The sequence below is a fragment of the Myiozetetes cayanensis genome, unplaced genomic scaffold (assembly GCF_022539395.1).
Source record: "Myiozetetes cayanensis isolate MyiCay16 unplaced genomic scaffold, myiCay2020 scf4, whole genome shotgun sequence".
NCBI lineage: Eukaryota > Metazoa > Chordata > Aves > Passeriformes > Tyrannidae > Myiozetetes > Myiozetetes cayanensis.
The window spans coordinates 39,190,634-39,217,467 of NW_026087631.1; the positions used below are offsets into that span (position 1 = coordinate 39,190,634).

At 37.7% G+C, this 26,834-nt stretch overlaps 1 protein-coding gene across 5 annotated transcripts in view; it reads left to right on the top strand.

Annotated features, from left to right (window-relative positions):
* PIP5K1B (phosphatidylinositol-4-phosphate 5-kinase type 1 beta) overlaps positions 1-26,834 on the top strand; it is a 102,740-nt gene that overhangs the window by 9,387 nt on the left and 66,519 nt on the right. For 3 of the 5 annotated variants that reach the window (XR_007630609.1, XR_007630611.1, XM_050329747.1), the window contains exons 1-3: positions 729-15,021; positions 21,976-22,057; positions 22,671-22,739. Coding sequence is in view for 3 of the 5 variants with exons in the window: in XM_050329747.1 (XP_050185704.1) it covers positions 22,671-22,739 (69 nt within the window). In the remaining 2 variants the exon portion in view is untranslated. Of the gene's footprint in view, positions 1-728; positions 15,022-21,975; positions 22,058-22,670; positions 22,740-26,834 lie in introns of those variants that run through there. The other 2 variants (XM_050329749.1, XM_050329748.1) reach the window with 2 other exon arrangements.

Sequence of the window (26,834 nt, forward strand, 5' to 3'; positions counted from 1 at the left end):
AATGGAAAGAACATTATTTTGTGTTTCTCATAGCAATAGAAATCTAAATTGCAACCTTACTTTGCTGGTCTTTCCACTAGAAATAGTCTGAAACTCCTGGGAATGTGGATGAGTATGCATCATAGTCTTTCATGATCACTTTTTCTGTGGTTGTTAGACTTCTGCTGAAATTTGTGGTGCTGATTGCATACAGAGATGTGGTGCTGCTGGGACTACTTTTGTCTTCTGGCCTGTCAATATGGTGAGTCTTAGCATACAGAGAAAGCAGAGATAGCATTGTTAAAGAAGCAGTTTGGCGTCTGTTTTCTAGGCAGAAAAACAGCCATAGAATATTATTACATGGTGTGCAAATAATGGAATCCAAGCATGAGATGATAAAAGTACCTAAAATTAAAACACAAATACCTGTGTAATTTTAAGGGACCTTCTAAAATTCTGCTGTAACTAGATGAAACAATGCATTTAGGAAAAGTTTTAGTGATGATACTAAGAAGGAAGTGTTTCAGACCTCTTCAATAAAATGATCTATCCAACCAGAAGAACATCTTAAATGACAATGTGAATGGCAAATTGCTTTTGTTTCATTTATATAGGAATACCTACTAAAATGTTCATTGTTGAATTAACTTCTTTTTTAATATATATATATATATTTTTTTTTTTTTCCAGAGCCAGGACTAAGGAATGAGTAGTTTATAAATATTTAGCTTAAGATGATTCATGTACTGCTTCTCATCTGAAATGTATTCTCAAGGATGTTTTATTGAAAGTCTTATGCTTAAGTGTTTGAAAAGAAGAAATTCCAACAGTAGAAAGAGTATCCTACTTGTTAGCCCTCAAAGCTTTAATTAAGTCCTGAGGTATTGTAAACTGTCATCTTTGCTCAGTCCCAAGCTCTCTGTCTGGAATTATGTAGAACACTGGCAACTAACTTTGACCTGTCTGTGGAAAAATATTTTAATTGTCTGCGGATGAAACAGCAGATTCAGTGTACTGTGGTGTTCTCATTCAAAATAGGCAGTGTCTAGCTAGACTGGATTTTTTTTTTTAAGGCTGTCCCATGCTTTTGTTTAGTGTTTACAAGGTTGCTTCTCTTCCTTTATGTTACTATCCTGATAGAGAGCATGCCAAGTTTTGTTGTGTTTTGATGTATATCTAGGTGTGACTTTTGTCTCCACTAAAGTGTGTGCTTTGCATACACTTGTGTTGGAGTCTGAAGTGTTAATGCAAAAAGACAGATCCCCCCCTAGGACTGTGTTATTTGTAGTAGAGTAGCAAAACTGGAGGTTTTGAGTGACGAATGAACACTTTAGGTCACCTACAACCCCACAGAGCCTGAAATGAGGGCAGCGTTTCCTTCATTTTTGTCACCTTACCTCAGCAGGCCAGATTGTTATTATTATCATTATGTGAGCACAGGCTTTCCTGTTGTGCTGTAATTAGCCAAAAGTGAGCACACAAAGCTTCAGGAGAAAAGAAGAAATACATTTGAAACTACTGTTTATAGTTACTGGTTCTCAGCTTGAGATTACTGTGTTCTGACAGCAGCTGAACTGATCAATTTCCTTCCCCTTTCCAGTAGTAACCCAATAAGTCATTGAATTATTCCACTGCTGGTTACTCCTCGACTTTTTCCTTTTTCTATAAGCTTATTTGTAAAGGATAATCTGTGATGTGCACTTGGCTCACTCCTAATTTTAAAAGATACTGTGCTTCCTGTGGGAAGGCTGATAGTGTAAAATGAACTAACTGTGCAAACCCAAGAAAGGAGATTGATATCACTGTGTTTCAGCAATGTACATTAACAGTTTTTTCTTACTGTATGAACAATTAGAAATGTTGTTCAGAAAGAAAAAAGGGCCATGGGCTGCTCTGCCTTTGGGGGCTCCAGTTTCTAGATTTAGCTAGGTTTCTTTAGGGCTCCGTTGTAATAAAGCACAATGTCTTGCATTGTGCATGTCTTGCATTTTACTGACCTCTGAGTTTATTTTGATAAGTACTTTCACAATTTTGAAAAGTGTTTGAACCTACCCAGCTTCTGCTTCAGGTGCTTTATGTCACAGAATTTACAGGAACTCTATAGGGTGAAGGATTGACATGTCAAGGTGATTATCCGAGAGCAGTACCCTCTTTACCTTAGATTCTCCAAAAGAAAAGTTGTGTAAAGATTCCTACAGTAGTTGTGTACTGCAGAACTCTTCTTTGCACCTGCTCAAGAAAGATCACTGTGGATTTTTGATCAAACTGTGAGTTGGTGCAGCCCTAAAGTAGTCCCATCATAGGAACATCCTACTTCATATTTTGGGTTTTGAATTTATTTATTTACCTGTGGTATAAAAACGATAATTTTAACAACTGTTTGACTATATGTGGAGGTCAATTATTAACCAGTAAGCAGCCATGAAGAGATGCACAATTACTAAGTACAGTTACCTTTATCACTAATCTTGACTCCTCCTTGTTTGTCCGTACATATTGCAGATACTACCTATAACTCAAAATTGCCCTTTGCATCTTACTACTTGATTCAAGTTTCATGATTCAGGAAACATGATTCATATTTCCAAGTTTGCTGGGAAGTGACAATCTGTGACAACAGAAAGTCAAGACCCTTTTGTGTGGTCCCATGGCTCGCGTTCCTTTTGTTAGTTTGATGTATAGGCTTCTTCTCATCCACACTGTCCCTCTCAGATGTGGAGAAGCTGAAGTCATGAGATCTGAGTCTGGGTATTCTTTGGGCAAACAAGTGAAGTCCCCACTAGGGGAGATGTGTGCCCTACAGATGCAGATTGAAATGGGGCTTCTACCTGGTCATAGCTTTTCCATACTTGCCCACATTTCTTTTATGTGGGCAAAAACTCCTCTGACCCTGACTTGCAGTTTTCTCAGTGGCAGCCTTGCCAGTGCCCTACATCAGCCTTGTGCACAGGGGTCTGGTCAGATGTGCCCCACGCACAGCTGGCAGAAGGCAAACATCAGTGCAGTGTGGAAGCAGGTGAATCATTGTGAGGAGATGGGCATCTGGGGTATGTGCAACATGGTACCATAAAGAACTGATGTACACTCATAGTCTCTGTCTGGTTTGGGTCTATGTGTTTAACTTATAAAATGAATAGTGAAAGTCTGAAAGTCTCAAGATAAAATGTCTTTAAAACTTTTTCCATGTGTGGCATTATTGCAGCTCTTACTATAGCTGAATTTTACCTGTTTATGATTGCATCCCTACACGAGGCTGATTTTGTGATCAGAAAGGCCTCAGAAGTCAGTGGAAGACAGCAGTGTCAAGCTGCTCATAGCTCTTTTTACAAAATTCAAGGAGACTGCCTTGGTTGTAAGAGGTTCAAAGAAGAACTTAAATCTAAAATAATCATGTTCAGTTTATTTTAGTCTGAAATTATCTGGTCTATTCATATGTTGTTCATAATATATTATAGAACTTTGAGTTGAATTTGTGCAGCCAACAAAAATGATCTGAAATTCCATCAGTCTTGATGTTTGGTATATTTCTAACTGAATGTGCAATATCAGGATAATATTATTAGTTGTGGAAATCATGAAAGCACACAAGTACATCATCTGTTTGGAATGGTTAAACTGGAGGTTAAAATGCCAGTGAGAATTTCAGTTGCCTTCAGCTGAAGCTAGATGTGTAGTATCAGATTGTGGTAAGAAATAATTTATAAGTTGTTTGTTTGGGTTTGAGTTTTTTTTTTTAGTCACAGCATTACATGAATAGAAGAATTTAGTTTTACTCTGCTATACCTACAAATGATGGTAAAGTCTATGATGAGAAGTATGGTTCACAGAAGTTGAGTTAAAAACAAAATATGCCTAAGGATATTTTTGTTGGCTGCTATTGAACAATGTCTTGATTTTTACTTAGACCTTCAAAGCAGAAAGAGTTTTACTTTGAACTTGAGGCCTAATTACAGGGACATATATTTCTTTCAGGGGCTTAACTTGTTTGTTGAAACATAAATATTTTTACCAGTGTTATTGACACTGTAATATTGTACTAAAGTATCACAAATTACATGAAAATTGCTAGAAACGTGGGGTTTTATGAAGTAGTTTGACAGGGTAAGTAATTAGGCATAGTGAAAAATGAGACTTAATGTTTCCATTTGCAATAATCTCTAGAGATCCTAGTGACTAGGGTCTGACTGAAATTTACTAGCTGCTTGGATTAAAATTTTGTTTCAGTAGCAACCGCATGAAATACTTGGATGTTTGCTTGCAGTGCTCTTAGTATTTTCTAACTTATGTTTTTAGGCAGAGTGCATTTGACAGTAGGAACTATTACATTAAGAGACAAAGCTTAGGCTGAAAAAGTTGGAAGCAAACAGTGTTTGACTTGGGTGTTTTGGTGATGCTTTGGCTAATAGGAAGATGAAGTTCAGAGGTATTTTGTGGGACCTTAGAAGTATTCAGTATAAACATTCATTCTGTGAATTTGTTGCTTCTACATATCAGCTATGAATTATATTTATAATGGGCTTTGCAAACTTTGAGAAATACTATGTAGTATAAACCTACAAGGTGAGAATGGTAGTATGTCTGTAATGCACTGGAGGGTGGGACTTGCAGGAGCATCCCCAAATTTGGAAGGATGAGAAATAAAATTCTCCAGTGGTTTTCTTATAGCTTTTAAGAGGTTTGCTGGATAATGTGTCTTCACCATTAAAATGAAATGTAAATTTGCAAACAAATTTTTTATAAAGCATACTTGATGCAACTTTTCATTTTATTGAAGAATTGAAGCTGTTATGTGGAAAAGAGTAGTTCAGCAAGCTGCAGCTGATTCATGTAGCCCCAGTTGTTATTGTGTAGATTTGTTGTGAAACTGGAGGTAAAAGTATTTAATGAAGTGCAGTATATAAGGCCTGGGCTAAAAAAGGTTTTACTTAATAAAAACTTGCACTTAGATTGTTGAGTTCAGTTCTGTCCTCTGCAACAAGCTGACCCTTAAAACCTAGGATATGAGGTGAAAATCAGGGCTTACCCCATAAGATCTGCTGAGTCACTGCAGTTTCTTCTGGCACAAGGGAGGGTTGCAAAAGTTCAGCTCTTTATGTGAGAGACTCTTTAAGGAGTAAACAAGCAAGCTGCAAGAGATGTACCTTTAAGGGCTAACTGAAAAGAAGAAGAATTGTGGTGTAGTGAGTACTGGAAAGGCTAATGTCATCTGATGAGGCCCCCGTCTAGGTTTTGTTTCTTGGGGTTTGTTATTGTACTACAGCAGAGTGGAGCACTCTGCCTGTTACAGGTCTATATGGAGAGTAAGCAAATGCAGTCTGCGAGACTGCTTGTGCTGTAGGGTTTCTAAGAAACTCCAGCAGCGGGCAGAGCTGGTTTTGACTTGTAAAACACCTGTGTTATATAATGAACCTTGACCATGTATTTCATGCCATATACTCTATTAAAGTGACTTTTTTTATCTGTGCCTATAAAGTATTAGAATATATTCTGTTCTGCCACACACATTATCTTGACATATAGCGTTCTACTCATGTAAGTGAGAATCGGACCTGGCATTCCCTGAATAATTAGCAAAGCCAGCAGTGATGTTGGGAGGTTAAAAGGTCATTCGTGATCCTTCCATCTGTTCATTTACATTATCTTCAAGGGAGTAGCTCTCTCTGCAGCAAAAGCAAATATTTCAGTGAACTAAGTGCTCAGACAGTGAACTGTCATTTCACATATGTGTAGTGGGTATTAAAGATACAGAGAGAAAGATAATGCCATTTTTTCCAGCTTAACTTTGTTGTGCTGATAGCAGATTGCAGAGGTGGGTGACAACAGTAGCAAAAGCCAACTTGCAATGAATGTTATTCTTAAGTATGCTGGGAATTGTATGTTTGAGATAAAATAATCTCAACTATATTGTGTTCTGCTGAGTTAGCATGAAAAATCATTAAGTGGCCTTCTTTAAACATCTGTGGACAAGCACAAACTGTATCCCTGTGTATTTGGGTTTCACTGGGAAGAGAAAGTGTCATTCCAGTCAGCCAGAACTGCATTGATTTAGATGTGATACATGAAACATGGTTGGCACTGCAGCTCCTATGCCTCCTATTGACAAGAAATTTTTTCATTTTGTGTAGCAATATAGCCTTAGAATGACAGTAATTGACAGCAATTTTTTAGGCTAATTAGGTACTTAAAGAAATGCCACCAAAAGTAGTTTGTCTGTTTAGTTGCTATGATAAAGAAACAGAGACTTGAAAGGCGGGAGTCACTCAGGTCTAACAGTGGTCTATTGTGCTGCAGTGCCACACAATAAAATTGTAATTTATTTTGAATGTAGTCTAAAACTAAGTAAAAGTCAATTCTTCTTAATGAAAATTCACAGGCTTCCAATATCATCTATGTATTGGAAAGACTGCTGTCCACTCATGGATTCATATTTCATATTATGCAATGATTTAAAAAAATACAGTAGTATGTTTTTCTTTTTGTTCTTTGTATTTCAGATATTGTAAGAACATACCTTCTCATATGTAACCATATATCATCATGATGCTATTATATAGTTTCCTATCACTTTTTGTGCTACTTTTCCTTAAAAATATGTCTTTTTTAGTATAAGAGTTATATGGGGACAAATTACTTTTCCATTTCACAGTTCTAGTGTTATGTTCTGCTGAGGATTTTTCAGTCTATCACTGCATGTTAGTGATAAATTGTTTATATTTTATAAGCTTTATCTGTGTGTGTGTGTGTATGTACATTGTACATACGTGTAACATCAGTCTAGTGAAAGGTGTCCCTGCCTGTGACAGGAAGTTAGGATCTTTAAGGTCCCTTCCCCTCCCATTCCCATTCTATGATCTCTGTAATATAATAAAATGATGTAAGATATCATGTATATATCACAGCATATAACATATGCATGTATATAAATTGTATGTACATGTATAAAAGCATTCTTCAGCTTATTTCTGAAGGGCCTTTCTGAACTCAGGTAGGATTTACATTTTATGCATTTTCTTTCATCCCAATATGCCTGCCTATGGCTTAAATATCCGCTTTCTCAGAGATGAAAGGCATATGCTGTTTTCCTATGTTTTCAAAACTCTAAGTAGCAGTTTTTTTAAATTCAAGCTTGTTTCTAGTAAAACTGAAGTGATGACAGCAAGTTTGTGAGTATTACAGTGTAGTTTTTTCTGTCTTAAATTACCTCATGGAGGGGAAAATGGCTCCTAAGGAGGTAATTTCAAGCCACATTTTCTTTGAAAATATGTGAATGATTAAGGAGACTCTTTCCCCTCTGGTCTTATTTTGACCCTGTAAGACCTTGAACATATCTTGCATGATTGTGTAGTTTTGAATGTATAAATCTCACAGGTTTTTTTCGTCTATAAGTGTCTGTGCTTCAACTACATGAGTGATTCCACCCCTTGCTATTTGTCCCACCGCTAGAAGGAAATCTGGAAGATGTTTTGTAAAGTGCATAGGGCCTCCTTGAAGTTGTAACTCAAGAGAGCTTCCTGTAAGCAAGTTAGAATTCCTAATGTACTTTTTGTTCAATTCAGATGCTGAAATTGAAAAATACTCTTTCCAGTCACACTGCTGAAACATTAACAGAGCTTTGCTATGCAGGCATGACACCAATAAACATTTTGTTTTCAGATGTTCTTAGCTATCAATGAAGGAGGGCAAAGCTGTACCCCAGCTCCTTGCAAACACTGATGTTTAAACCTGAACAATAAAATCAGGAAAAATAAAGTTTCTTGTCCTTCATGGTGTTTCGAGAAGCATGTTCAGCTCCTAAAATAGTTCTAATAAGTGCAGTGAGATATTAGCTCTTGGACTCATATCTCGAATTTAACAGTGATAAAACATATGTTCTTCAAAAAGCCTACTTGGAATGTATTTAAGGACTGTCTTCTTGTTCAAAAATATTAACAAATTTCCTTGACACATGGTGTTGGAGTAAATGGGAAATTGTTTGCCTTATTATTAAATACATATTTTCCTGGTATTTTCCTGTTAAGGATTATATAACAACAAGCTGCAATATGGGAAAAGGTTTTTTCCCATATTTTTTCCCATATTTTTCCCCATATTTTTTCAAGTTTTCTGAGATCATTATTATAGTTACGGTGGAATCTGGAGATTAGGCCAGAAATTGTCTAGCAGGAGTGTAAATCACTTGAAATCACAAAGATAGTCCAGATGCTGAGTAAGAAAGAGCGCTCTGAAAAATCACTTTTTAACAATTTCAGTGAGCTCAAAAAGGAACAAACCTGATGAATGACATATTTGTAGCTAGGAATTATGTTGCTGTGTCCAGGATGAGATACTGTGAGAGAAATACAGTCTTCTTCAGGGTGTCTGCTCCTTTGTGGGATGAGGAACAAAGGCCTCAGGCACTGCATGTTGAGTGTAGTGCTTCACGTTTGGTCTTGTAACAGACAGCACGGGACGGATGTCTGTGCTAAGATACAAGAGGTGGGCTCCTTCTGTTGTTTAACAAAACACAGATTAATACTACTAGTGTAGCATGAATATAAGAGAGGGAATACCAAGCTGATCCAGTTATAGAAATACTTGCATACGAAGTATTTTGGTTTTGTACAAATACAAATTTTGTCAGTGATGAAGTAGGAGGACAGCAGTTTCTCTATCCAGGCTGCTTTGATGAACACATCTAGTACAAGGTATCCAGAAAGATAATCAGTGGACTGGCACACTTCTCCTGTGAAGACAGGCTGAGAGAACTGGGGTTGTTCAAGCTGGCGAAGACTCCGGGGAGACCTAGCCTCTGCCAGCTCCTAAAAAGGGCCTACAAGAAAGGTGGAGAGGGACTTTTAACAAGGGCATGTAGTAACATAATAGTAATGGCCAGTCTTTGCGAGTGAAGATCCGGGGAAGGTCTTTACACCTTCCAGCCTGCGCATTGGATTTTTCAGGTGAGACACAGTGTGCGCGGAACTGAGCCCACCCTTTAATCCTAAGGTTCATCTGCCAGGGCCAAGCGAGCTTGGACGGTGGCAGCAAGGTCCTCAGGACGTAGATGGATTGCCTTACAGGGCTAACGAGCTCCATCTGCCCGGGGAGTGTCCCTGACCAGGAATCGAACCTGGGCCTCGGTGGTGACAGCGCCGCGTCCTTAAAGGGTATAGGCTTTAAACTGGAGAAGGGTAGACTTAGATTAGAAGATGGGCAGAAGTTCTTTCCAGTGAGATATTGGAACATGTTGTCCAGACAACTTGTGGATATTGCATCCCTGAAAGTGTTCAAGACCAGGTTGGATGGGGCTCTGAGCAAGCTGGTCTAGTGGAAGGGGTCTCTGCCTGTGCTGGTGGGGTTGGAACTAACTGATCTTTAATGTCCCTTCCAACCCAAGCCATTCTATGATTCTGTAAACTGCTCTATACTAAAATGCACACATGAATGCTAGTTGTTGAAATTGTGGCCATGAGATGTAAATCACAATGCTGATAGTCTGTATTTATCTCTCAGGGCCTGTAGTTAAACTTGTGTGTGACTTAAAAAAACCTATGCATACAACCTTTGCATTCTTTGTTCCCTTTAATCTGTGATCTCTTTTGCATGGTATAATGAGAGAGGTGCATGGGGATGAGGTGTCCATGGTAAAGGTTCTCTGTTAAAAAAAAAGCATATTGTGGAGTAACTTCACTCATTTAAACCTCTGTGAGTCTAATTTTGGCTCTGGTAACAGAGGTAGGAAAGAAACTGAAACATGTGCCTCTGTCCACTTTGCAAGAACAGTGTAACACAGAACTTTTTGCAAAGTAGATGTTCACGTCTTGCTCCTTTGGCTGCTTCCCTTAGCTCAAAAGCTCCTTTTATAAAGAGCAAATTATTCACACAGAGACAATGCAAATGCAACTTTCTACTATAGATCACTGTGCGTCTAGACTGTGTCCATTTTGTATGGAAAAACACCATTTGGAAGGTTATCACAAATAGGGACAGCAATGTAACCTTAGCTGCTTGACAGGGTTTTAAAATATGCTGTAACACCATCACCTACTAAAGATCAACATACTTGAAATAACCACGCAGGTGGGTGTTTCCCAATGTTGCATGTACTGCAAAAAGTAGAAGCAGTATTTATTATCTTGCTGAACTTTTGGAACAGTTATTTGCTTTTATAGAGCTTTCATCTCATTATTAAGCTATAGTATTGAAGTGTTATCTCCCTCTACTCCAATTTCCTGTGAGAGTCTGTCATACCTGGCACCAGAATTCTTTGCATGATGGCCTTTGTTTTAGCCAAAATTATGCATACAGTTAATAGTTTAGATGGATCCATCTGCAAATACTGTTTTATTTGATGTATTCCTAACAGAGATGCATTAAACTATGCAGCGGCTAAAACACATGCACACACGCACACACAAATATATCTGTATATAAATGTAAAAGTGGTTGGATTTGGGGGGGAAGGATTTTTTTGTTTATTTTCCTTAATTAAAGAAATGAAAAAAAATTATTTTCTTTGCTCTCTTCCCTACAACATAACTTTATACTATCAGCTGTTTTTTGACTTTTTTTTTCCCTTCCTGAATAGCATTTTGACTATTCAAATTTAATTGCACTGAATTGCACAAATTTAATTGCTACTGTTTTTAGTAGACCAAAGCAGAAAGCCTTTCCTATGCATGTGTTTCCTATTAACATGTGTTTTCCTTCTACTTTGGCTCCTTTGCTCTTCATCCACTACTGCTTCCCTAATTCCTCACAGTTCTACTGTGCACAGTCTTTTATTGTGCCTCTCCCTCCCCTTATTTTTCTTTTCCTATCCCAAATTGCTAATGTGTTCACTTGCACCCTTCCTGTCTGTTTTTTTTCATAAAAGTCTTCAAAGTGAAAGAATGTTTTTCAGATGGATTTAGTTTCCTTCTTGCGGTAAGGACATAAACAGTGCAAAGGAAATAAACAAAGTGAAGAGTAGCCCAGAGAGAATTTCAGTAACCTGATTTCTGAGCAAAGAAGAGTACACACGCTCCTGTACCATGTGAGAGACATACCATGGAGGTATGAAATGCCCCTAGAGATTCCTCTTCTGCCCACCTACCCTGATACATGTCGGCTCTTGGGAGCTGTATTTGTTATGCAGAGTACCTGTGCTACCTTAAACTTGATGGTATGGAAGCAGATCCTTCCAAACTTGAGTTTAGGACCTGGCGGGCCCATTGATGCAAGAGCTTGTTCAGAGGCAGGTGTACCAAAACAGACAAATTGCTTGGTTCAACAAGTAATCAAGGATTATTTAATTAGAAAACCTCATTATTACTGCTATGATTTTGAGAAACTTCCAAGTGAAGGATCTACTGAAAAAACATTGCTTGACTACTGACTTACCCCTATGAGGGGAGAGTGATTTGCCATCTGCTGCGGTGTTAAGTCTGTGTGTCTTTTTTTCTGATTTGCTAGCCATCACCCTAGCAAGTCCTTCATCCTATTGAGCAAAAACATAAGCTCAGACCTGTATCTCCAAACTAGTGCTTTGTATTGAAAACTATTTCCTTTGAAGGGAGATGTGGATAGTCTCCAGTTTTTCCAGGTTTTATGCCAGACCAGTGCTAGTCACTGCTTGTTAAAATCAGCTTTTTAAAACGTGATTACAGCACCTTCATTCTGGCCTTGTGAGACATCTTAGTATCTACCCTTCCTTTCTGTCACTCTCCCACGTACGTACACTAACTTGCAGACAGACACACAAACCCACCAGCCATAGCATCTCATAAAGGTTTTTGGCTTATCTCCCAACTGTCTTCTTAAATGATCTGTTCACACCACCATCACCACTTCTGTAACAACCTGATGCACTTGTTCCTGCAATGAAGGGACAATCTGTCAGTCCTGTGGCTATCCTTGCTGCTAGAATGATGATGAAAGGTAAGCAGGCAGGGTAGTCTTGCTGGCTCTTACTTGTCTTTCTGTTTTCTTGCTCTTTATTTGGTGGTCTTTAGTAATTAGTACTGGGCTATAGTTCAGTGCTCTTATAATGGTGTCATATTGCAAGCAAAACTGAAGACCAGTCTCTTTATTTCTATAAAGAGAAGCATAGGTAGCTCGACTAAAATAATAAGGAATGTCCTTTTTCTCTTACCTAGCTAATCATCAGGCGCTTATTCCATTATTCTCCAAAATGGAGAGGTTCAGGGACTACAGTCTGCTAACAGTGACTATTGAAAGGCAATTTTTTATAAATACATCTAAAAATATGTCGTTCAGCATACTGATCCTTGTCACCTTGGACAAAAAAGTCCCAACCCAGTAGCCAGTAAAACCATAGGCTGAAAAAGGTATTTAATTTATTTAATCAGATGTTTCAGGTGACTAACACCAGGTAAGGCTTATCAGAAAATGGACCATTACCTTGTATACTTTAAATCATAAGAACACTCTGTTCCTAGGGGAATACATTGTCAAAATTGTGGGGGTTTTTTTCCCACTACACTTTATGGAACCTTTATAATTCTCATAGCGATCTTGATGGAATTTTGTTCTTTTCCTAGTTAATGGTTCATGAAACAGTATACATTGAGCAAAAACTGTGATTACTGGTGTGGGGTTTTTTTACTACTGAATGCTGAAAGCTGTATTTCTACCTTTTGAAAACCATGGTGTATGCTGTTAACTGACTTACAGATGATATTGTATGCCTTTTCTAACCTACTAATAATGATGCTTCTAACCCAGTTATAATGATGCATTAAGAGATGTAGATAGTGTTTCAGAGGGCTTTTGTGTGAAGGAAGGAGACTGCTGTTCAAGCCGCTCAAGAATTCAGAGACCTCTTTCACTTGTAGGAAAACTCGTACCAATTTCCCTTGTAAGAGCTCACAGGTTGGTGTTGGGCTGTGTATGGTTCTGCTACTGAAAGATCACTCACTGCTTACTCTTATTGATGGTGGTGAACTGTTTTCTTTTCATTTTAAGTCCCATTTGCGTGATGTTCATGGACTTCTTTTATTGAAAAAGTGAATTTATGTACAGATGTATTCTTTGCTTATAGTGATTGTTTAATTTTTAATTAATTAAAATATTGGTATAATAATATTATATTAATATTATTTACAGCTAGATTATTAAAACAACAACAACAACGAACCACCAACTAGTAGTTTGCAAAGAATTTCCTGTGGAGGAAGACTGTGGTGGTGCTTATATATTGCTTCTGAAGTTGCATTTTTTTGATACAAAAATGTGCATGGTGGTGCAACTGTATGTGGAGTATAAACCACATCTGAAAAATAACAGAGCATTTCAGAATTGGCAAAAGCATTTAGTAATGACTTAATTTTACTTTCTTGCTGCCAAAAATGTTCAGGAACAGGTTTTTCAGTTTGGTTTGGCACATGAAATACTGCTGGGAAACAATTTGCTTATTCCATTTGGCTGTAAATAACTACTTAAAAATGTTTATTTGAAAACATTTGTACTGCCATTTAAAAATTATGTGACTAAGTGTCCATGCTTTAAAACAACTGTGCATGTTTCTTAACAAGATATACCTCACGTTCCTTAATGTCAGTAGGGTAGGTATGTATGTTGATATGTTTTGGTTTTGTAAATTACAGAGCAAATATGTTGATAATTCAGGTGAGTGCCAAAGCATACTGTTGGGAAAATAAGTAGTCAGTTGCTCATGCTGGTCTGTCCATCCAAGACTGCCTTGGAGAACAGAAGTATATCGTTTCTTATAAGGGCAGTAGTAACCTTTACATTTAAGCAGACATATTCCAGTCAGAGAATGGAATAACTTCTTAAAAATACTGGCAGTTCTTTTGGTGCACATATTGATGCAGTTCTGCTCTAGTGGCTGTAAAATGTCTGTTCTGGTTTGATGACAACTAGACAGGAGGTGTGACAAATAGCACTATTTCCTTACATGCTGAGCAGTTCTTTCCTGAACTGGCTTCAGAATTATATTTTATTGTGTTGATCTGTTTTTTTGAGCTACTCTTGTCTGATGTAGCTTCTGAAATTATTTTTTCTCTCTTGAAGCTTTGTTGGTAGTTTAAAAAAACCACATTGGAAAGCTCCTTTAAACCAAAAAGACCCCAGCTTTTTTTCTTTGTAGGGCATCTAATAAAATGGGACAATGGTTTCCTTTTCAATAGCTTTCAAGTGATTTGGGAAAGGCATTTGAGGAACTTTTACTCTATGGGAAACTGAGTGCTGTTAATGTAATCAAAGGAATTTTTGTGATGTAGGATTTGTTCCATGCTGAGGCTGGTGCAAGACAGTTTTTTAAAATTCTTTTGAAGAACAAAGTGAGCTTTCAGTTATATGCTAACTAAAATTAAGTTGGAGGGGTCCTAGTAAAACTACTACTAATTGCAGATTTAACTTTCCTAGAGAAAAACAGTGGTTTTTTTTTTTTTTAATTCTTTGAAATAGACCTTATTATTCAGTAATATTCTCATCTGAATTAAATTTAACAATTGAATTTGGTGCTTACATCAGTCTTCTATGCCCATTCTTGAGTAGCCTTATTTTTCATGCAAGCTAGGCACCTGAAAAACAAATTGCTATTTAAATGACACATTTGGAAACCTAACCTTAGCTGTGCCTTACTGTAGCTATTTCCCCCAAGCTAATCTTGAGCTCAGTTCTGGTCTGCCCATTGGGCACTGCTGCTAACACTTTTTTCCATCCTTCTCAGTCTTGCTTCCTGGTACTGTCACTAGTGGAATGGTGACTTTGAGGTTATGCTAAAGTATGTGAGTGATTGAAACAACTGAGGCAATCAATCTCTCCTCCATCGTGGACCAGGGGTCTAACAGGTTGTATCACCTTCCTCATCCCCTTCCAAGTTTCTTCTTGAACTCAGGTCTGACCATATCAAAGCTGTGCTTGCTGTTGAAAGGAGTTCCATTATGACTAATATTCTTTGTTAGGTTGATTTTTTGTTAGTTTGATTGTCTAGGTGAGTTCTGGGGCTGGAGTAGCACTGTGCATAAGGATGCCAGCGAACACGTGCTTGGAAGGCAGGACTATAGCAGCACCAGCCTGGATGAGCTGAAATTGCTGCAGGTATCTTGTCTGAGTGATACATGGTGACACTCCCTCTGCTTGTTCTTTTTGCTCTCCATATCAACCATTTGTCTTGTCATGCTGCAGTATTTTATTGGACAGCATGCATTATGTGGTGGTGTTATCTCAAAGTGCAGTGTCCTCTATATGTTAGTAATGTTAGCCCATTGCCATATCAAAGTTGCCAAAGTAAAGGAGCAGAAAGAACTCTGACTCCGGGCTCTGCAATGACTTCTACCTGTGCCCTTCACTGTGATACTACCCTAACTTCTGTTGCATGCAGTTGTATATAGCATGCAGAAGTGCTCTTCTTTCATGTGTTTCAAAAACCCTATCTTGAAATTCATTTTATTAATTTTATTGATTCCAGCTGGCTTTATAGGAAGATGGCTAGTCTTCTAAAAACTACTGTTGTTGGCATGTCAGTATTGTTGTTGTTGAAGTCAGTATTGTGAAAACCTAAGTAGCAATTGGGAAGTCTCCTTTGGCTACATACAAATATCCCTTCTACTTTGTATGTGTTCAGACTGTTACAAAATAATGCGAAATTAATGGGCCATTCCACTTTGTAAAAGGAGGGCCTGTTAGCAGTTTCTGCAAAACACACAGTGTGACGTCAATTAAGTCAGGGATCAAATGTTTGTTCTTTCTGATTGCTGATCTGAGGTCGGTGATTTGGAAAAGTCCCTTAGTTCTTAATACATCAACACCATCTACTACGCAGTAGAAAGTTTGCTCTGCTTTTATGGGTGGTGTTTGGAAAGATGTAAGAGATCCTTAGGGAAGAGCAGAAGACACAACAGCTAACACCAGAGGTTAAGTAGGCTAATAGGTGGTAGAGGAGTGAGATCAATTTAAGACTCTTTGAATGAAGCTCTGAATTTTAAAGTCATGGAGGAGAAAAAAAACAACCCACCTATACTGAGAGGGTTTTTAAGTGATCTGTGAGATACAGAATTAAAAACCCACAGAAGTTACAAATGCCAAGAAATGTGTTTTATTGAAAAAGCACGGTATGGTGTGTTTTCAAGAACTTCTACACTTAGATTCCTTCAATAAATTTGCAGTTTTATTCCTTGTAAGTACGTTTCCATCTGAAAAAATCATGGCAGATTATTTTTGGAAAAAAAATGGAATTTGTTACAGAAAACAAAACACGTAGCTGTAGTTTGTGCTGGTTTTGTGGCTTTCTATGTGACCACGGACATTACAGTTGTAGTATGTTGGCCTTGAAGAACAGGGGACTGCACAAAGAGTACCATTTTAAATGGAAGAGGAAGGAACTCTTGTACGTTGTCGAATCTCCTGGGTCATCAGGCTATATTCTGAGTATTCAAAAACTTCGATGGAGGTGATATTTGCTTAAGTTCTACATTGCTTCCCCTATTACTACTGTTTTAAAAGAGATCCAAATAGTGTACCATATTCCTGAAAATAAGGGGGGCACTGTAGAAATCAAACAGTAGCAGAATCTTAGCATTGCACTCAGATTAGTTGCTGAGAGACTAAAATGTCTGGCAGGGCACTGAAACTAATGTGTGTTATCAAGCTAGGTAAATAAAGGTGGTGTGAACAGCTAGAAGAACAGTGCAGATGGCAGTTGTGTGGTGGTTTTTGCTTTCTGCTTTCTCTGTAGCCTTCATGCTGTCCTGATGGTATCATGAAAACCATGAGAAGGAGGAGAAGATATTTTTTTCCCTTTCACTTTAGTGGTGAATTTCATCACTCTGCATACTACTTTCGATTTTCATCTTCCTCTTATTTTTGAGGCAAAATAAAAAAAGGAGTCAGATTGATAGACTAATCGGAACTTGAAACTGGACCACATGATCAGGGTTGTCTTTGAATTCTTTTCTTTTTTATGTTAGGCATCACATCTGGTCTGCTTTTTTTTAGCTGTAGTACCAGCAAGTTTCATGGAAAAACAGACAAGACAAGATGATATTTAATTTGGAAATCTGGTGCTGATGTGCGTATCATATTAGTTGGCAAAGAATCCAGACAGAGGGAAGACTTTATAGGTGCATGATCTGTAAGAGAAGTTTGTTTGGTGCCTAAGAAGTCATGAGCTCCAGCCGCTACCATTTCAAAGAAGTAAGGGATCTTAGCCCTGCTTTCCAAGATTACCATAAATGGTTTTGAGGTACTTGAGATGAAGGGAAACACAAGGCAACAAGTACAGAAAGAGTAGCTTTTCATTAATGACTATGTGTTCGTGGATTTCTTCTGCTGTAGAACATTTTTGGTTTAGAAATTTTGCCCTTTTTGGGAAAACTTTGTGTAACAGTTTCACACTGGAGCTGAAATTGGACAGTGTGTGACTGTCTTCTACCAAGTGTTTTGGTAGGAGAACATTTCCATATAGATCTGCAAGTCCTTTTAATGAATTGAGGAACTGACTTTAAAAGCTACTCTTACAACTTCCACAGCAGAGAGACAAGAGGAATTTAACCTACCATATCTTTTTAATGGAATACACTCTAAATACTGTTTACAGAACTGGAAATTCCTGTCAACATCCTTAAATATTGTGCTGACAAACTACCATCAAGAGTGCAGTTTTGTTTTGTAAACTTCCAGTTACTTTGGACAGATAAAATTAGTCTGATCGTCTTATTTTATTTAGTGTTGACTTAGTATCATTAGTATGACTTTAATATAAGGTTCTATGTGCTTTTCTGAGAAGTCATCTGCCGCATTCATTCTGGGGGTTTTCTGTCTTCCCAGAAGAATAGAACTGTTAAGGATTAGAAAGTGACTAAATAAACAGGTACCTGTAATGTATGCAAGTATGAGAACTATTAATTCCAAAATTCTGTATTTCCTCCCAATGCATTCACTTAAACCCAAAAAATCCAACAAAACAAAACAAACAAAAAAACCCACCACCACCACCAAAACAAAACACAAAAAAACCCCAAAACAAAACTAAAAAGAACTGTTTCCTGAAAATCCAGTTGTGTGTTTCAGACTCTCACAGATAAAAAACCTGTACCATTAAAGTGTCATTTCATTTTGTTTTGTTTTGGTTTTTTACTCTTCATATTTAAAATTATAGATTATGCCTTGTAAGAAGTTATCAATATGTTTTCCTTCAAGTGAAGTTCCTCTTTTTTAATGTACTAAGTCACTGCAGAAGCCTGCCAGCAATACACCTGGGAATATATCTGTGTTAAAAGTTAGGAAAAATATTTAAACTTTAACTATCAGTCTGGACAGGGCAGCACATGTAGTGAAAAGCTATATGGCTCTTATTTGGAATGTGATTCCTAAAGAAACCTGTTTTATCAGTGCTTTTAAAGGAGGATTTATCTAAGAAAATTATCTAAGTAGGTTAAGAAATGCATTCTTCAAACAAATATTGTTTTTTTGATAATTGAAAGAAGGCAGAACTGATTTTTTGTTAGATGAACTAATGCATGAGGTGTGTAGGAACCTAGCGATAGCATTTTTGGCTGGCTTTCACTGAAGTTGTTGGGAATTTTAAAGTTAACTTGAAATTGAGTTGAGAGGCCATTCAGGTATTAATACCAGTATCTGTAACTGGGCCTAAGCAACTAAGGTTGTGTAACAATAGTTAGTTACTTATAATCTGCCTAAATGAATGCCTTAAGATGTTAGTAATCAGCTATATAAGGAAAATGCAATCAAAAACTTGAAGCTGGGTAGGAAGCTCACATTTGCTGTCAGCCCTCTCAGTTCTCAAAACTCTGGCTGTGTGGTAGGCAGGGTGGTGCTGACATAGTGGGCTTTTGGATGATCAGAGAAATTAAAAAGGTATCCCTGTAGCTTTAGGGGAAAATGCATATGGCGCATTTCCTCCAGAGTCATGGAAATTGCAGTTTGTGTTAGTCAAGAAGCAAATGATTCAATGATTCCAGTGTGGGAAACTAAACTGTGAAACACAGGGTTGATTTTTTTTGTCTGAAACATATTGAGTGGATGTGATTCCTTCAAGTCTGCATTTAGAATCTGGAGTTGTTTAGAGCACAAGGTTGGAATTGAAGGCTGTAAACTTGTGTCTCAGGAACTGAATATGTCGCACAAGCTTTTGCTGCACAGAGGAATCATGACCAAAATGTTGACTCTTCAAAAGCATTTGGAAAAATACTCTAAATTCCTACTGGACTTCCATGTGTTTTTTTGTTGTGTTTTTTGTTTGTTTGGTTGGTTGGTTTTGGTTTTTTTGTTTTTGTTGTTGTGGTGGTGGTGGTTTTTTTGTCATCAGGTTGGATGGCATCTCAGGATTTAAAGACGTGGTCTTTGTAGCCATCTTTCACTGTCATGGTTTAAGCCCAGCCAGCCACTGAGTCCCACACAGTGACTCACTTACTACCCCCTGGTGGGATGTGGGAGAGAATTGGAAGAGTAAAAGTGAGAAAACTCATGTATTGGGATAAGGACAGTTTAACAGGCAAATCAAAAGCTGTGTACACAAGCAAAATAAAGCAAGGAGTTGATTCACCCTTTTCTGTGAGCAGGCAGATGTTCAGCCATCTGGAAATGCAGGAAAGCAGCGCCCCATCACGTCTAATGGTGACTTGGAAAAGAAGACAAACAGTCACTTTGACATTCTCCCCTCCTCTTTCTCCCAGCTCTGTATGCTGACCACGACACCATATGGTCTGGGATATCCCTTGGAACAGTTGAGATCAGCTGTTCTGGCTGTGTTCCAACTCCATGTGCACTGGAGAGTGTCCCACTGGCTGGTGGGGTGGGGTGAGGAGCAGAAAAGGCCTTGACTCTGTGTAAGTGCTTCTCAGGAGCAGAAAACATTGCTGAATTATCAACACTGTTTTCAGCAAAAATGCAAAACCTAACACCATGCTAGCTTACTGTGATGAAAATTAACTCTATCCCAACCAAAGCCAGCACACTACAGTATTTCTGAGATGAAGTGTTTTCTTCCTCTACTGTGAGCGTGTCCTTTGCAGATGCAGAGATTCAATGCTTTATTGCAGTTTCCTGCTATTATAGCAAGTAAGAAAATAGTTGTAGCTTAGCCTAGAAGTGGATCCAAGACTGTAACTTGTGACCTGTCTATGAACTGTTAAACCTCATCAGAACTGAGACAGTAGCTCTTGCTCTGTACATTATAAAACATAAAAGAGAGCACCATGTACCATTTCAGTCTATTTAGAGCAGGCAGAAAATACACAAAGTAATACTTGTTTTGCAAAAGTTATTAGCATGGAACAGGGGATGGTTGTTACAGCAAAGATTTTAAAAGATGTTTAACACAACCACAGTTGTTAGAGCTGTGTGTTCTGTTTCTCAAATGGTTATGAACCAAAATAATTCTATCCTAGATGCCTCTAGGAAATAACCTGGCACATATTCTTTGGAGTGTATGAGTTCTTGTACTTGGTGGTTACTGAACTTGGCCTCTCATTGGCAGTATGTTTTCACATGAAAGAAGTGTTCTTAAATAATTTGTCTGTGTCTTCTGGGAAAAAAGCAGGGGTTTTTTCCATGTCTGGCACAAGTGCTTTCTTCAGCTAACTTATGGAAAGAAAGTAAGTTAACTGTTGCATTCGTGTTTGCATCCCATGTTGCATTTATATTTGGCTTTTCTGAGTATGTGTGAGGATACTGTAGGAAGTTTGGCATATAGTAAAACATGATATTATGTCTATAGTCTTGGAGGGTATGTGGAGAACAACAGGCTAGGGTGGTTTGGTGTTTTTACTGAGGGATCAGTTGATTAAACAGTCTTCCATTACTGATTAAAATCACATTTCTTTTCCTACAAAAGCTGTTTTAACAAGTTCTTGATGCCTGTGTTCAGGTACTGATAGAGTTACAAGCATGGCTTAGTATTAATATGAAATGTGTTGATATAGCTAAATAAAGCTACACACAATTTTAAAAGCTATCAAAACTAAGTTGTTGCCTTTAAGTTGTAGTTTGATGTGTGGGATACTCCTAATGCATATCCAAGTAAAGGAATTATTGATTAAGACACATTACTTGCATGAAGGCTACAATGAAGAATGCAGTTACCTGCACTAATACTGATACGTGATGCTAGCAGAGGGTTATTTTTCTAAGGACGCATTGTTTTCTTCTCAGAAAATCCAGGTTTCTATTTGTTGTCCCCTTTTTTTTTGGCTCAGGTGCTTCTCTGAAGAGAAGGAAAATACTGACTCTGAAGCCTTTTTAAAAGGTTTCTTACTGGTGTTAAGTATGCTCTTCAGAGTACTGACAACTAAATTAAGTGAATGATGCCTGAGAATACTTTTTTTAAGTCAGGTTTTAGTTATGTACAAGATGCTATTTGTATTGATTAAAGACAAATGAGATTTTTTTTCTTCTAGTGTATTTGAAGAATAGCTTTACTGATGTGACTTAAAACAGTTATGGGAGATGAGCAGGAGGGTTAATTCCAAAAAGGTATCAGAGAGCATCTGATTACATCATATTTTCTCATATGTTTAGTCAAGCCATTTAGACTGTGAAATAGATCACCTCAACAAGACTGTTCACAGAAATTTTGATGATGTTAACTACCATTATGGAAAAATTCCAAAATTACTTTTTTTGTTATCTGCAACTATTCAGTGTGCAATCCTCCAAATCATCATTGCTATTACTTATGAATGATTGGAGATTGTAAGGTTATAAGAGTGCATGTAATTACACAACACTCCAGACCATGCATGTCTACTGCTCTACATAAATGTTTTATTATGGAGTTACTTGTGCCACAGTAGTGAAATATCTGGGGCAAATGGAAATTAGACTGCACTGATTTCCTCCTGTTCAATACTGCTAGTTTCTAAGTATATTAAATGACCTGTTTGTTACCAAGATATTTGACATCATTCTTGAAAAGCTGCACTTGTAGATGAATTCTTGCTTGGGCCAAAGAATTGTAGAAAAACGAAATCTAAAGCTGTTGTGTGAGGTGTAAATTTCTGATGGCATAGTGATGGCAGATCTTTCTTTTAATAGGCTCTGGAAAACATCAGTGCCACCAATGAATAGCTTGATCTTCCCTCTCAGCTCCAAATGACTTGTACTGTTGTTCATAAGGGTAAGTATAATTCCATTGTGAAAGTGTTGGTAAAATCTAGAATGGTTTTTAAAACACGTCATTGTAGCTTTTTTTTTTTTATTTACTTCAGCAGACACATTCAGAGTGTCTGACCAAAGTTGTCTTAGTGGTTTATTCTTGATGTAGCATTGCTTTACAGCTGTGATAGGATGCAATGTAAAATATCTTCCTAGGCTGAGGAGGTATGGCATGTCAATGCAGCCAAAGGCCTTGGACCTCTGAGACATGCCATTGAATATCTGGCTCACAAGTTTCATAATTTTGCCCATCATTAGACCTTTCAGGAACATCTCATGCGGTATGTGGAGGAGCCAGATTTCACTGCAGACTTGCATACTGGTGTGGGGAAAAGAAACAGAAAGTTGTGTAGAATCAGTCACGTACTGGACATATTCCTGGTGCAGGACTATCCTTTTAGTCTGCCTGAAAAATATTTCTAGGAATATCTTAGATATGTCACCAATCTTGGTGACTTGCTGTCTTCTGAGAAATTTGAATTCACCAAAAAAGGGATAATAAATTGTCTGATTTTTCTGACCATTTACTTTTCTAAAGCAAATACCCTCTTTACAACTTAAGCTTCTGTTATTAGATGTTGTCTGCTACGGAAAATGGAGATGTTACTACTGGGAAACCAAATGAAGAGAAAACATATAAAAAGGTAAATAAAACTTACAACAAGCTTTTTAGTGTATGTTTTCCCCTTCATGTCACTAATTCAGATCTGCTGTAAGTGAAATATATTTCAGAACTAAGTAAAAATAAGAACAAATAACACATGGTCCATAGATTTTTTTGTAAGTAGTTAATTCTTTCCGTGAAATCAATCATAAGATGTTTCTACCTACTGCAAAGCTGACTATTTAAAGCATGTTCAGTATAGCTGTAAAGTATATACTCTTGCTAGATTAATAGGAATTCTTTGCTCTTAGCAACAGATATACCTCTGGGCATAAACACTGTTGTAAGAAATTTAGTACAGCAAGTTCCCAAATGCTTTGAATGTTTATACAATGTGTCTGGACTATAAACCTTATCACTTCTTCAGTGCTTTGTCAAACAGGCCACTATTTGTTTGCTATGTGTTTTTAAAAAAAGAAATGTTGTTTAAGAGAGGACATATTTAGTGTAGGAGCATGCATCAATGGTAGCAGAACAGGTCCATTTAGATATTGTAACAATAGCTGATACTGATTTGAAGTTTGTTTTTCTGACACTGATTGTCTTGACCATCATTATTTAGGTCCACCTAGCAATATTGGTAACTTAAGTGGAGCTATAAATGCGCCTTTTTCTATATGTGTTTACATAACCAAGTTGTTAGCTGCCAAATTTGATTTTTTTCTTGGCAGATCACCTCAAAGAAATGGTAACTGGGTTTTTTTTTCTTAATTTCTGTAATCTAGCACAGAGATTCAAATGCTTCTGCAGTATGTATAATGTTAAGAGTTTTTCATTTCTGGGTGTGACAACACTGTTGGTGAAGTCAAGGAGATTACTAAACTGCTATTTCTTTTCCCACCCCTTTTGCTGGCAGTTACATTTTCAGTGTCTGGGTATCCTTGACATTTCAGATAGTTTTCTCAGAAATGAAAGTAAAGAATGTTTGAGAAGATTATTCCCCCCACCACCTCCTTTTAGGTACAGGTTATATTTGATCTCCCAACTTATCACTTTAAAATATTAAACTCTAATTTTTTCTTGACACTTAGTATGAGAAAGGAAGAAATTTTCAGCGCCTGAGATGAACACTTCCACAGTTTTATTTTGCTAGAGTAGACTAGTAGGTAGCCATATGTAAGTTTCCATTCCCCCCAGTCATCCTACATACTCTTCTCTCTTCCTTTTCAACTATAAATTCACAAAATTGCAGAGAAAATCATGTAAAGGCTTCTCACCGTGGTACAGATTCTTCTGTGTATTTAATAATAATGGCCAGTCTTTGCGAGCAAAGATCCGGGGAAGGTCTTTACACCTTCCAGCCTGCGCATTGGATTTTTTAGGTGAGACACAGTGTGCGCGGAACTGAGCCCACCCTTTAATCCTAAGGTTCATCTGCCGGGCCAAGCGAGCTTGGACGGTGGCAGCGAGGTCCTCAGGACGTAGATGGGTTGCCTTTTTAAGGGCTAACGAGCTCCATCTGCCCGGGAGTGGCCCTGACCGGGATCTGTGTATTTACCTCTCTGATAAAATGTAGGATTCACAACCACATCACATTGAAGGGTCACGGTGACTATCATCTCCAAGTTCTGTTGTCTCCCCTGAACCACCAGTTGTCTGTGTCTTATGTCAGTTTATTTCCTTTTCATATCATTACACCCTCAGTCGTTCTGTGTTCAAGCTCCTGTGTTGCATATGCCCCATAGTTAAGTATTATCACCAAATATTATCATCATACTCCTCGTTTTTGTGATAATGTTAATAAAAAATTAATAAGTTTTGACCCCACAATTTATCCATGCAGGGCTAACTGGTAACGTGTCTTTGCCTGATGCCTCACTTTTAACAATGTACTCTCTTCTCTTGAGCCAAATTCCTTACAAATCTTGCACTCTCTGTTAGACCTTGCAGACTCTGCTCGAGCAGGGAGTTTGGACCAAATGACCCCACCGGTGGTCCCTTCCAACCTGAACCATTCTGTGGTTCTTTGATCCTCACCTCCAGATATTCCATATAACATTTCATATTTCCTATGGAAGTTAGAGGAATCAACAGTAGATACCAGGAAGTGGGATACAGTTTAAGCCTGGTATGACCTATGTTTATCAGAGGCATTTCGTGTCATTTCACAGTTAGTTCCATATTTTTAGATAACTTACACAGAGAGATCTTGCTTGGTTAAATGCTTGTTTACAGTTAACACCTGTCTGTCTTTTATTGCCCACATCACTTTTCTTTACTCTTTTACACAGGTTTACATTTACAGTTCTCCAGTCATGTGTTGTTATACTTGTTTGGTTTGGCTGAAAAATACTTGCAGTTCTGTCCTGTGACTTCCTCTGCCACTTCCTCCAGAAATCTGAGCTGAGGAAGAGCTTGTTCCTTCAGCTGATGCTTTCTCAGCTATTTGGGTAGTTTGTGTTCCAATTTACCACTGCCTTTAGTCGCAAGGGCACTTAGTCAAGATATTCGTCAAGTTTTGAAGGCACATCATGCTTGCTAATCTATTTACCTTGCTTAGAAACTTCACTTGTACATTTTTTTTTACATAATAAACTATTATTACATAATCATAAAGTATTTAAAGATTTGTATTTAAATACATATTCTGTAAAAATTACGTAATAAATTTTTACACAAATTTATTCTTACATAATAAATACTTTTTTTTACATAATGCATTACATAACAATTTACATAAAAATTGAAGCTTATACTGTTCAGCTGAGAAAAACAGGACAGTATCTTGGTTTGTGTCCTGTAGTTCTTTAGCATATGTGGCCTTGGGAGAGTTCCCAAAGATACTACTTGTCTGTACATCCTGGGGAAAAAAGGAATCTTGTTTATAATGGACTACAGTAGTAGTCAGCTGACTTGCCAGCTGCATGGATGTAAATACCTTGAAGTTCCAAGAAATTTCTTACATTATTACAACCTTGTGCAAGGCCTTGCATGGGCATTGCTACCCCATCCTTGCGGACTCTGCAACGTATGATGGGACCAAAAAAATGGCATGGTTTCTGTTATAAATTGTGCTCCTTCGTTCTGCTCTATTCTTTTTTAGCTTTCAGTTTTTCTGCTACGGCATTCTGATTTAAATTTCAGATATAATTCTGATATAAAATCTTCTCTCTTTTAATTGTCTGTTGTTATCTAGTCCAAGTCCTTGAGAGAAGAGGGAACGCAACTTCCTCTTTGTTGTGTTTGTTTTTCTTCTGAAAACCACAGTGTTTTCCTCTCTTTAAAAACAGTGTTATTTAAGGTGGGACTGCTGGGCTGTTCAGCTGCAGGCGTTTGCTACAAACCTTACGATCTGAAGCTACTCCTGGGTTTTCTCTGTATGTGTAAATTTCAAGAAGTTGCTGAAGTCTACGGTGTGACTACGAGCTACAGAATGTTTCAGTAACTCAGATTAAAGAATTTAGTTAATGGAACAGACACTTCACAGAGGAGCCTTGTAACAAAATCCAATCACCAGACTACAGTTTCTCTTGGATATTCATCACAGTCTTGTGTCTGATAACTGGAGTATGCAAAAACCACATTTTTCATTTCCTCCCTATTATTTTGCAGACGTTGTTACGAGAAGCTGCTGAGACGTGCAGCTTTTGCGTTGTGATGTCATCAATCACACGGTATTCCCTGAATCTTCTCTCTGACAAAATATATTTCAGTAGCATCCTGATGATAATACTAGGATGGAAGCAAGAATCAGGCAGACATGTCTGTCAAAGCACATCAAGTGTGTAGAAGAAAATCAGACCTGAAAACAAAGCATATGGAAATGTGTACTTGTGAAAAAACTGCTACTGGATTGCCACAATCTCTACATTTAGTCTGAAGGCTGCCACACACACATATAATTAGAGGGTTGTGTTTTTTTTTGTTATTACATATGTTGTGGCTCTTCTGTTTAGCATATTGCAAGCACTGCATCACCTGTTCAAAACTGGGTATCATAAGTGAGAGTCACTTTGCCAGGAGCAAAGGGAATTAAAGGAAGCCAGCTACCTATTGTTAGAGCTTGCAAACACATGCAAACAGCATTGCTTCATCACTTTGGGCATTGACTTTTGCCCTGCGTCTAGTGTCTCCA